The sequence below is a fragment of the Sapajus apella genome, unplaced genomic scaffold, assembly GCF_009761245.1.
Source record: "Sapajus apella isolate SASKATOON/1434 unplaced genomic scaffold, GSC_monkey_1.0 scaffold20, whole genome shotgun sequence".
NCBI lineage: Eukaryota > Metazoa > Chordata > Mammalia > Primates > Cebidae > Sapajus > Sapajus apella.
In genome coordinates, this window is record NW_022436960.1 from 14667846 (window position 1) to 14679539 (window position 11694).

An 11694-nucleotide genomic window follows, 5' to 3' on the forward strand; every position below is an offset into this window, starting at 1 on the left:
ATTAATATAAGATTAAAGCTATCTCAAATGCTGGAAATCCCAAAAAGGTGTTCAGATGTGATATAAAAGAACTCTAGGAGCAAGCCACGGACAGGAAAATCTGACTGGTGTATCATGAGAAACAGCAGTTAAACAATTTAAAAATAAACTTGCAACATGTGTTCAGTGACTTCACATATTATTTAGTATCAAGAACTGCCAATTTTTATCCTAATAAGCCAGAATTTAAAAATACATACAAACCTCCATACTCATTTTCTCCGAGTTGTTTCTAAAGAACGGACTATACGTTTCTTCTAAGCTGTTAAGCACTTCTTGTTCACACAAACGTCCTGTTTCATATACCCAACTATTCTGCATATCAAGCTGCTTGGCAGCATGAATACTATTTTGCTGCTGTTGAAATTGCAACCTGTTTAAATGAACACCACTATCTGCATTTCTACTTGCAGGTGGTCGATAAATTTCAATAGAAGGGCGAGAAGAACCATATGTAAGTGTCACTGTAGGTTTTTTCTGAGATAAAGGGTTCTCCTGCACAAAGTTCAGGTCTTCGTCAATGAGATCATCTGGTTCTGGCTTAATATCAATCACATCTTCAGAGGGTGCTGGCTCCCTCAAAGGTTTCACTGTTGACATTAGTCGGGTTGCAGCTCCATCATCATAAGTCTGCCTATTTAAAGAACAACAAAATGTATTATACCAAATTAGGGCAATTATCTCCAAATCTTCAAAGAATGTTTACTTAAAAAATTTCAATGAGGCCGGGCGCGGTGGCTCAAGCCTGTAATCCCAGCACTTTGGGAGGCCGAGGTGGGTGGATCACGAGGTCAAGAGATCGAGACCATCCTGGTCAACACGGTGAAACCCCGTCTCTACTAAAAATACAAAACATTAGCTGGGCATGGTGGCGCGTGCCTGTAATCTCAGCTACTCAGGAGGTTGAGGCAGGAGAATTGCCTGAACCCAGGAGGCGGAGGTTGCGGTGAGCCAAGATTGTGCCATTGCACTCCAGCCTGGGTAACAAGAGTGAAACTCCATCTCGAAAAAAAAAAAAAAAAAAAAAAATTTCAGTGAAGGCCGGGCATGGTGGCTCACGCCTGTAATCCCAGCATTTTGGGAGACCAAGGAGGGTGGATCACGAGGTCAGGAGATCAAGTCCATCCTGGACAACATGGTGAAACCCCGTCTTTAAAACAAACAAAAAAATTCAATTAAAAAAATGAGGATATTCCCTTTATATACTCCTTTCAAAACTACTTTGAAATTGCACATTCTTTAAACTTTGATTTATTAAATCTGTAATGAAAGATAACCATACTTAGATCTTATCCATTATTTTATTCAAAAAACTGCTCATGATCACTTCACTGTTTCTAAAAATTGCTGAAAACAACAAACTGAAACATATAAAAACTAATATAAATGTCACATACACAAAGCCATCTGCCCACAACAGGTCTACACCAGACTCTTACCTGATATTAGTGGTTTTTGACTCCTGTGAACTTGTAGCAACTCTGGAATCTCTTTTTTCAGGTCTAGTGCTAGGAATGGCAAGTGGTGGCACTGCAGCTTCATGCCTCCTCTCATCTCCCCGACTGAAACTGCTCTTGTTTGAAGACACGTTACTATCAAAGATGTTGGTATCAGAAGACTTTAGACTAGACGGTTCTGAAAAGAAAAACATAGTCCTTTGAATCTATTTTTATTACTTTAAGTCTTTTCCTTCCTCATCACCAATTCAAAAGCAATACATGTTTATTGTAGAAAATTTCAGAAATATAAATAAAAATCACTAATTATCTCTCTTTTTTCCCCCCCATCCCACCCTCCACCAATTATTTCAAAGGTGATTTTTTTGGGAGAAGAGCATACACACACATGTTTGAAAACATCTACCTATGTGTGTATATTCTCATGTTATTCTTTCACAACATTATTTTTAATAGTTGATTATTATTCCATACATGGTAACATAACAATTTAGTTTATTATCACTGGACTTTTAAATTGTTTTCAATTATAAAATACTGAAATATCCTTGAGGCTAAATCTTCACACACAAATGTAAGTATTTCCTTCAGATAAAGTGCACTGCTCTCTCTCCCACACTTAAATTATCTTTGAATTATATTACATTTACTACTCTTAAGTTCATAAAAATATGCGCTTTCTAAAAAAGTTCAAATGAACCACTGTTCTGAAATTAATGGTTTTTTTCCAAAGCACTATAAATGACTTTAGAAAGAAATCATATGCCATAGCAAGTAGAACTTTTTTTTCTTTTTCTCTATTTCTTTGCTTTTCTTTTTTTTTCTGACACAAGGATTTTGTACTACAGAAAGGGCAAGCAGAAATTTTAAAAAAAAACAATGTTAGGAATCTTACCAGTTGTAACAGAGCGAAGTTTATCTAATACACCATGAAGCCTGAAAAAAAAACAACCAAAAAAACAATAAAGCCTGTTAAGAAAGATTTCAATTCAACTGTCACTCTAAATTCATGACATTATATTCAGAGATAATTTTTTAAAATGTTTTATACTTTTATCATTTTAAAATTCAGACAGGGTTTCACTGTGTTGTCAAGACTAGACTTTAAGTTCTAGATTCAAGAGAACCACCTGCCTCAGCCTCCCAAAGTGCTGGGGTTACAGGCATGAGCCACCACACCCAGCTGATAAAAATACTGATAAGCTGTATTAAGTGAATAAACGGTATTAAAATTAACTTTCAAATTTCACATTTTTAAAAAAAGGCTTTTTATAAATTCTACAGAAGTCAATAAACTGTATTTTTTTCTCCACTGTATTCAACATCTAGCCTCTGCAAAAATAAGGGAAAAAAACATCATCTGACCAGAGTCAGTCTACAAAATGTCACCGTTTTCCAAGTACTAAAGACTTACTGCAGCTTACAGTAAAATAAGACCAAGTATCATAAACATGTAATATTTCTTATTATTACAAGCATTTAAGCAGTTTATATTAACTGCTTAAATTAGATAGTTTCTTGGACAACTTAATTCTGAGAGGTTAAAAAAAGTTATAATTTCAAAATATGCTTTATCATTTCAATCTATTACTTTCAAAACTGACACTGTAAGGCTACAACCTTGCTTGTAACATAACCTGTTTTGGGAGTTATAAATGAGGTGATTTGCCTTATATCCCTTCCCAGTACCTCCAAAAAAATGCCAAAAATCTCATGTTTCAATGAGAACCCTAGTCACATGCTACTGTCCCCACGGACATGGGCTAGAGACACCTATGAGCACAATTATTTCAAGGCTCCAAATAATCAGAATAGTCTGTTTGGGGCTGGTGTTAATGAACATTAACTTTAGAAAGCAAAGTGCCAAAATGGGGACATCTTCCATAAAACATAAGTAGAGGTTAAAGGACCAAATTTATGGCCAGATGAGAATGCTGAATTAATGTGGTTTTAAATTCAGTTCATAGTCTGTTTAAAAAAAATCTCTCTAGGCCGGGCATGGTGGCTCACACCTGTAATCCTAGAACTTTGGGAGGCCAAGGCAGGTGGATTATGAGGTCAAGAGATTGAGACCATTCTGGTCAACATGGTGAAACCCCGTCTCTACTAAAAATACAAAAAAAAAAAAAAAAAAAAAAATTAGCTGGGCATGGTGGTACGCCTGTAGTCCCAGCTACTTGGGAGGCTGAGGCAAGAGAATTCCTTGAACTCCAGGAGGCAGAGGTTTCGGTGAGCCAAGATCATGCCATTGTACTCCACCCTGGGTAACAAGAGCAAAACTCCATCTCAAAAAAAAAAAAACTCTCGGCCGGGCGCGGTGGCTCAAGCCTGTAATCCCAGCACTTTGGGAGGCCGAGGCGGGTGGATCACGAGGTCAAGAGATCGACACCATCCTGGTCAACATGGTGAAACCCCGTCTCTACTACAAATACAAAAATTCAGCTGGGCATGGTGGCGTGTGCCTGTAATCCCAGCTACTCAGGAGGCTGAGGCAGGAGAATTGCCTGAACCCAGGAGGCGGAGGTTGCGGTGAGCCGAGATCGCGCCATTGCGCCATTGCACTCCAGCCTGGGTAACGAGCGAAACTCCGTCTCAAAAAAAAAAAAAAAAACCTCTCTAAAGTGTTCCATCAAGCTATCTGAGAAAGGATCTACTCAGTCAATCTTCCATCTTAGATTGGCTGGACTATAGGAAGAAGAAAAACAGTACTCACAATAATAGTAATTTCCCCAGTCAAAAGCCCCACAATCTTTTTTTTGAGGGGGAGGCTGGGAGAGAATAACCTCTGGGGACAAATTGTAACGAATGGGCTGGGTCACCCACAGTGAGACAGTAGTGTGTGTATCATAACTACTGATGACCACTATACAGTGTTCTTTAAATTTGTGCAATGTATAAACCCAGAGAATTCTGTGCAGAATTTCAAGAAGGCTGATAAGCATACAGTTCCCTACTGGGGCAAAAACACCTTGAAGACAACCTCTGGTATAAAGGCAAGAAGTTAACCAGGCTCATCTCCCCACTTAGTGCCTTATGTTGCCATTCAAATTCAGCAGGCCACTTGCTCACTTAACATTTGCTACATCAGCAGCTTTGACGGTAACTGGTAGTTCCTAGTCTGAGTGGTCTTATAAAGTATTTCTTGTCTATTCTCAGCTATATCATTATCTTCCAGCCCCTATCCTCTCTTGACCTCAAACCTGGTACCAGGACCTAGCATCTTAAGTTGAATCTTACACTTCTAGTCAGCATTCTCAACTAAAGACATACAACAGTAATTTATGTATAAAAGCAAAGTTGCCTATTTTAAAATTCCAAACTTAAAAATCTCAAATATGCTATAAAATTACACCACAATTATTACTTAAAATGAAAGTGTGAGTTTAATAAAGAGCTTAAAAAGTTAGAAACAGAAAACCTTGCCATATAAGAGGTAATTCATTGTAAAAGGCAATATAAGAAGCCAACCCAGTTCAAAAAAGATCTGTAACTGGTTTTGGTATGGGAAAAGGAACTATATGATGGAGAAGCTGGCCAGCTGCAGTGGCACACAAATATAATCCGAAGACTTCTGAAGGCCAAGGCAGAAGGACTGCTTGAACCCAGGAATTCAAGACCATCCAGGGCAACATAGAAGACCCTGTCTCAACAAAAAATTAAGAAATTAGCCAGGCATAGGTGTGGGGGAGGGAGGACACTGAGATGGGATGATCACCTGAACCCAGGAAATTGAGGCTGCAGGGACCCATTATTGTACCACTGTGCTACAGCCTAGATAACAGAGTAAGATTCTGTCTCAAAAAAAGATATAGAAATTTACAAAAGAAATATAATAACTATAGCTGACAGATACTAAGAATTCCTCAGGGACATAGGCTAGAGACACCTATAAGCACTTTACACATATGAGCCCATTTGATCCTCACAACAACTTTATAAAGCAGGTGATTTTACTATTCCCAGATGGAGAAACCAAGGCAAGATGCCGGGCCAAGATTCAACTTTGGCAGTCTGGCTTCAGAGGCTGGTAAAGTTTGGCTCTGTGTCGCCATCCAAATCTCATCTTGAATTATAATCCCCACCTGTCAAGGGAGGAAGGTGATTGCATCATGGGGGTGGTTTCTCCCATGACAGTCTCAGCATAGCAAGTTCTCATGAGATCTGATAGTTTTAAAAGTCTCTGGAAGTTCCTCCTTCACTCTTCTCTTTCCTGCCAGCTTGTGAAGAAGGTGCTTGCCTCCCCTTCCGCCATGATTTTAAGTTTCCTGAGGCCTCCCCAGCTATGTGGAACTGTGAGTCAATTAAACCTATTTCTTTTATAAATTATCCAGTCTCAAGTATTTCTTTATAGCAGTATGAAAAAGGACTAATACAGAGGCTGTGCTCTCATCACTCACAAACTGCCTCTCCAAAGTGAACCTAACTCAACTGCCAAGAACCATTCTTCAGACAGGATATCAACTCTCGTTTGTGCCAAACTTTGGTCTGAGGCACAAAAATTCAGAAACATACCATACGGTGAATCGAATTGTGTTGTTCCCTAGAAACAGGGATAGATCCTCTGTCATTTGGTCCTGACTTTTCTTGTTGGCCACCATCACCATAATGTAATCAGGAAGTTCTTCATCTATTTAAAAGGAAAGGTATATCAAAACTTTGTTTCCTCAAAACTTTCTTCTTAAAGCTGATATGCTTGAAAATATAGATGTAGCTCTAAGCTTTAGAGTCTCAGAGTGATAGTGGGATTATATTGGGCAAAAGAGCTTAGCTTTAATTTTTTTCTCCTAATTCCACAGGTATTTTAATTACTAGAAGGATGGAAATTAAGAATTAATACTTACAAAACTAGACATTCTGAATTACAGAATCAAACTTGAGTGTGCGTTCACTTCCTTGAATCTTTTTAATAATGCTTCATTTCAAAGAAGCTTCCAGGAAATATAGTTTTGTTTAAATTTACAATGTTTCAAAACAACACTAATTCCTCAAGAGAACATCTTTACTTTTGGTAAAGGCAGGTTACAATTACTCAGGGTAACAAACTTGCAGCAACATCAAATAAACAATAGACCCAAAAGCACCACATCATTTAAAAAACTCAATTTAAACATTAAATAATGTCAACTCCACTCACTGTTTTACCTCACAGTGGTAATCCTATAGTGATCATAAGGGTGAGGTCTAGGATTTAAAAAAAAAAGCCAAAAAACACCATCACAGTGGGAATCCTAAGTGAAGGAAAAAAAATCCTCAGTAACAAGATATAGAGGCAAAAGTTGTTATTAGGAACTCTAGGCTCTGCACCCCCAAAACCCCATTAGATTTCTTTTTGAGACAGTCTTGCTCTGTCCCCCAGGCTGGAGTGCAGTGGCGCAATCTTGGCTAACTGCAACCTCTGTCTCCCGGGTTCAAGTCAGTCTCCTGCCTCAGACTCCTGAGTAGCTGCGATTACAGGTGCCTGCCATCATGCTGGCTAATGTTTGTATTTTTAGTAGAGATGGGGTTTCACCATCTTTGCTAGGCTGGTCTCGAACTCCTGACCTCAAGTGATCTACCCACCTCGGCCTCCCATAGTGCTGGGATTACAGGTGTGAACCACCGTGCCCTGCCAGGTTTTTTAATACCTTAAATACTTGTAATATTTCTACATAGGCAGAAAGGTTCATTCAAAGTACTTTCAAACATTTGTTTCAAAGAAAAATATTAAAAATGCAGTTCAAGTGTTGAGAAAATAAAAGAATAAATAAATCTTGGTTCAGCTTCATTTTCTCTGAGCTTCAATTATCTCATTATCTGAGCTTCAATTCTCTCATCTGTTAGTCTTACAACAATCCTGACAACAAATCATTTATGAAATCACCCAGCAAATGGTGGAAAGCACTCCATAAATTACCAATTCTCAATCTTGGGCCCCTTCTCTGGTTTATGCAGGTTCTATCTATTATTTACTGTGTTCAAAATTAGAACTGAGAATTTTTAAAGTATTTATTAATTCATTAAAAAATACACCCATCACATGTTAATCACAAACCCAATTATATTAACATAAGTAACATTATTTTTATTAAAATAAATTTTCAAAAAAAAAATTTTGGCTGGGTGTAGTGGCTCACGCCTGTAATCCCAGCACTGTGGGAGGCCAAGGTGGATGGATCACCTAAGGTCAGGAGTTCAAGACCAGCCTGGCCAACATGGTGAAACCCCATCTCTACTAAAAACACAAAAATTAGCAGGGTATGGTGGCTGGTGCCCGTAATCCCAGATACTTGGGAGGCTGAAGCAGGAGAATTGCTTGAACCTGGGAGGGGGAGGCTGCAGTGAGCCGAGATCTCGCCCTTGTACTTTAACCCAGGTGACAGAGTGAAACCCCTTCTCAAAAACAAAACAAAACAAAAAAACTTTAGTGCAAAGAGTGGCCTTGTTTCATATTTTTATATATCTTGTGCTTTGTCCTTATCATTGAAGAATGTGAAGAAAATCTGGTCTCAAAGATAGCAGTTGGAAAAGAAAGGAATATTCTCACAGTCTTTTCAGATAAGCTGGATATCCTTCTGTGACACTGCACCAAAACTAAAGAAGTGGTAGCTTATTAAATGTTAGAGCAATGTGGAATGTCAAATACATCAATGACCTTTTTGAACTGTTAGAGAAATCCACTGACCCATCCTACAGTTTACTTATCTATTTTTTATTTTTTAAAGATGGGGTTTCACCATATTGGTCAGGCTGTTCTCGAACTCCTGACCTCAGGTGATCCGCTTGCCTCAGCCTCACCATGCCTGGCACACCCTACAGTTTAAATAAATCTTTAACCATGCATAATTTTGTAACATTACGCATTGGTTATTTAGAAAATACTGGTTCAGGCCAGGTGCAGTGGCTCATGCCTGTAATCCCAGCACTCTGGGAGGCCGAGGTAAGTGGATCACCAGGTCAAGAGATTGAGACCATCCTGGCCAACATGGTGAAACTCCGTCTCTATTAAAAATACAAAAATTAGCTGGGCATGGTGAGGTGCACCTGAAGTCCCAGCTACTTGGGAGGCTGAAGCAGGAGTATCACTTGAACTCAGGAGGTGGAGGTTGCAGTGAGCTGAGATCAAGCCACTGCACTCCAGCCTGGGGACACAGTGAGACTCCATCTCAAAAAAAAAACAAAAAACAAAAACAACAACAACAACAAAAAACAAAAACAGGTCCACTGAGCTACAAAAACCACTGACATACTTGATATATTTCATTATGCAATATAAAATTATTTTTTAATATCACCATTGATTTAATCAGAAATTTTTTTTAGTACTGGGAAGCTGTCAAGTTCATGGAGGCAGGCTCAGATTTTCTAAAATTCTAATTTTCATTTGAAAGCTCACATGTGATTGGCAACAAAGACTATGGGTTCTTTTCTTTGCTCACTTTCAAGTAAATATCTGCCAAATATCCTAGTGTATGTAACCAGATTACCGGTTCTTTGAAGTTAAAAATGATGTTCCATGAAAGAGGCGGCTAGCTTAGTTCCCAACTCAAATGATGTTCCTTAAAACAACCATATTTCAGAATACAATAAAAATGTTTTATGAGCATTTCCATTTCCTCACACTGAATACGAAAAAGACAAAAAATATTTTTTAAACCCTGGACTTCACATCTTCATCAATGACATTTTAAAGGTAACTAGCTTAAAAAAAATACAAGTGGGGAGTGATTTGAATACAATCTCTATTATGGTGTGACTATGTTGACCAGTTTTACCAATCATTAGTTTTACACAATCCAAATGTCAACATAGTGGAAAATTAGCAAATACCATCTTAGTTACTACCTCAGTACTACTACGAAAACAGTTCTGACTTCAGAGACCCTTGGAGTCTCCCACACTTTGAGAACCACTGTCATAAGTGGTAGCTATTATTTTTACAGGAGGCACTAGCTTTGGGGGCAAACCATAAAACCTTACTCAAGTAGGCAAATCCTCAGTTTCCCTGTTTACACAGTCAAAGATACTGCCACTTACCTTCCAGTGTTCTTGCAGGGATTATTCTGAGTTAATGCATATACAACAGTTAAGCACAGTGCCTGGACCAGAGTAAACACTCAAATTATAAAACAATAAGGTGAAGGAAAACGCTTTACTGTTTCAGAGGAGAGAAAGAGGGAAAACATAAAGAGATCTGAAAATAAAACTCACTGAACCATTTTACAGAAGTAAATGCCAGAAAGCATCAAACATTCACAACCAAAATCAGAGTTCTAAAAACAAATGTTAAGAGAAAAGTAACAAGAATAGGACACCTTAAACAAGCATGGCGGCTCACACTAGTAATCCCTGCACTCCCAGCACCTTGGGAGGTTGAGGTCAGAGGAGCGCTTGTGCCCAGGGGTTAGGACCAGCCTGGGCAACTTAGCGAGACCCCGTCCCTAGAATTTAAAATGAGAGAGAGAGAGAGAGAATAAAAAAAAACACATAAATAAAATTTGGTTAAACATTATGTAAAATATGACAGAGCCTTAACGCAGGAAACTAAATTTCAAAACACTATAACAGAAGGTGGTTTGGGAGAAAAAATGCAAGGTTGCAAAAAGAATGATAAGGAAGTAACCAAGGAGTACAGGATTTGAAGAAGATAGAAGGGAGTCTCTCCCAACGTCCAAAGCACGGTGAGAAATATGCCCTCACTAAAATTCAATTAGCTGCAAATTCAAAATTCCAAGAGACTAACAACCAAAAAACACTTACCAACATAAGCTCCTAATTCTTGCAATTTCCCCTTAATGGCACTCTGAGAGAAAAAGAGTAAACGTGCATGTAAGAAACGCGGCTCTAGGAAAAGACCGACTCCGCAGCGCTGAGGCCACTTTGCTGGTGCGCGCACCGCCGGGTCCCCCGGGCGGGGGCGGGGGCGGAGGCGAGGAGGGGCCTCGCTTGCGCCCCCCCACACCCCGCTCCGGCCCCACGGCGACCACCTCCCACAGCGGATCCTGAGCTGCTCGCTTCGCCGCAGTGGTGGCTCCCGCCGGGCCTGCAGCCGTCCTTCCGTTTCCCCGCGGCTACTTCAGCCGCAGCCCCGCTCGCCCGCCCGCCTCGGAGCCGTGCTCTGAGGCCGCAAATGCCCCCAGGCCCGAGGCGGCCTGGACCGGGGGCGCTGCAGCCCGCTAGGAGCGTCCGGCGGCGGCCAGGCCGCAGCGTCCACCCGGGCCCAAGGTCCCCGTTACTCCTGACAACCGCCCTCCCGCCCGCTCGCCCGCCGAGACCCGGCTTCCCACCCCCGTCCGGCGCAGGCCTCACCCGGATCTTGCGGCTGATCTCGGTGCCGATCTCCATGGCGCCGCAGCGTGCGGGAACTCAGCACTGCGTGCGCGTAGCTTACCCGAGCCTACAGCGGGATCCTACCCCGCAGCCCGGCCACCACCCCCTCCTCCTCCTCCGCTCCGCCCCGGCCGCGCACACGGCGTATCCCCGCCCCCGCCGGCACGGCGCGCCGGAGTGAGCACGCATGCGCCCGTGGCCGCGCCTGCGCACACCTACCCGCCAAACCAGCGCTCCGGTAAGCACCGCAAGGCGGTGGCTTGCGCTTGCGGTCGGCTAGGCCGCTCCACCTCCCGGGTGCGTAGGAGAGCCTTCGTTAGTCTCTGTGCTGGCCCTCGGCTTACTCATTTTATTCTCCTTTGAGTGGTAAGAATGAATTAAATGTGTAGCAGAAACATCTTGGGCTATGATATGAAATGCGAGTTCAAATCCAGCCCTCACTTACTGTTACTATGGTATCGGTCCAGGTATTTCAACTTTTCTGACCTGAAAAATGGAGTCTGCCTCTTAGAAGTTGCACTGCAATTACTCTTGAAGGGAAAATGGACTATCCAGAGCAACAGAACCAATCCGTCAAGTCTTTTCTTTGACTCTGCACTACCCGGGCCCTCCTGGGTTTGGTTCTGCCTTCCTTCTCCCGGGCCCACCCGTGGCCTCTCCCCGAGACGAATCCCCATCCTCCTCTGAACACCCTCCGTGGGACAATACTTTTGTTCTGGGGACTTCAGCTGTCAACTCTGCTGATAATGACCGAATTTCCCATCAGCCTTAAGTTTTCACGTAAACCCCACTCCCAACTTCTTTATTTATTTTTGAGACAGAGTCTCACTCTGTCAGCCAGGCTGGAGTGCAGTCGCGTGATCTTGGCTCACCGCAACCTCCACCTCCCGGG

At 41.4% G+C, this 11694-nt stretch overlaps 1 protein-coding gene across 9 annotated transcripts in view; it reads right to left on the reverse strand.

Moving 5' to 3' along the window:
- ZC3H14 (zinc finger CCCH-type containing 14) overlaps positions 1-11019 on the reverse strand; it is a 50624-nt gene extending 39605 nt beyond the window's left edge. For 7 of the 9 annotated variants that reach the window (XM_032287680.1, XM_032287677.1, XM_032287678.1 and 4 more), the window contains exons 1-6: positions 10782-11019; positions 10233-10275; positions 6009-6123; positions 2392-2432; positions 1479-1674; positions 244-673 (exon numbers count right to left, since the gene is read on the reverse strand). In XM_032287680.1, the coding sequence (XP_032143571.1) occupies positions 244-673; positions 1479-1674; positions 2392-2432; positions 6009-6123; positions 10233-10275; positions 10782-10817 (861 nt within the window). In that variant the 5' untranslated portion in view covers positions 10818-11019. The remainder of the gene's footprint in view (positions 1-243; positions 674-1478; positions 1675-2391; positions 2433-6008; positions 6124-10232; positions 10276-10781) is intronic. The other 2 variants (XM_032287684.1, XM_032287682.1) reach the window with 2 other exon arrangements.
- Positions 11020-11694: the final 675 nt, after the last annotated feature.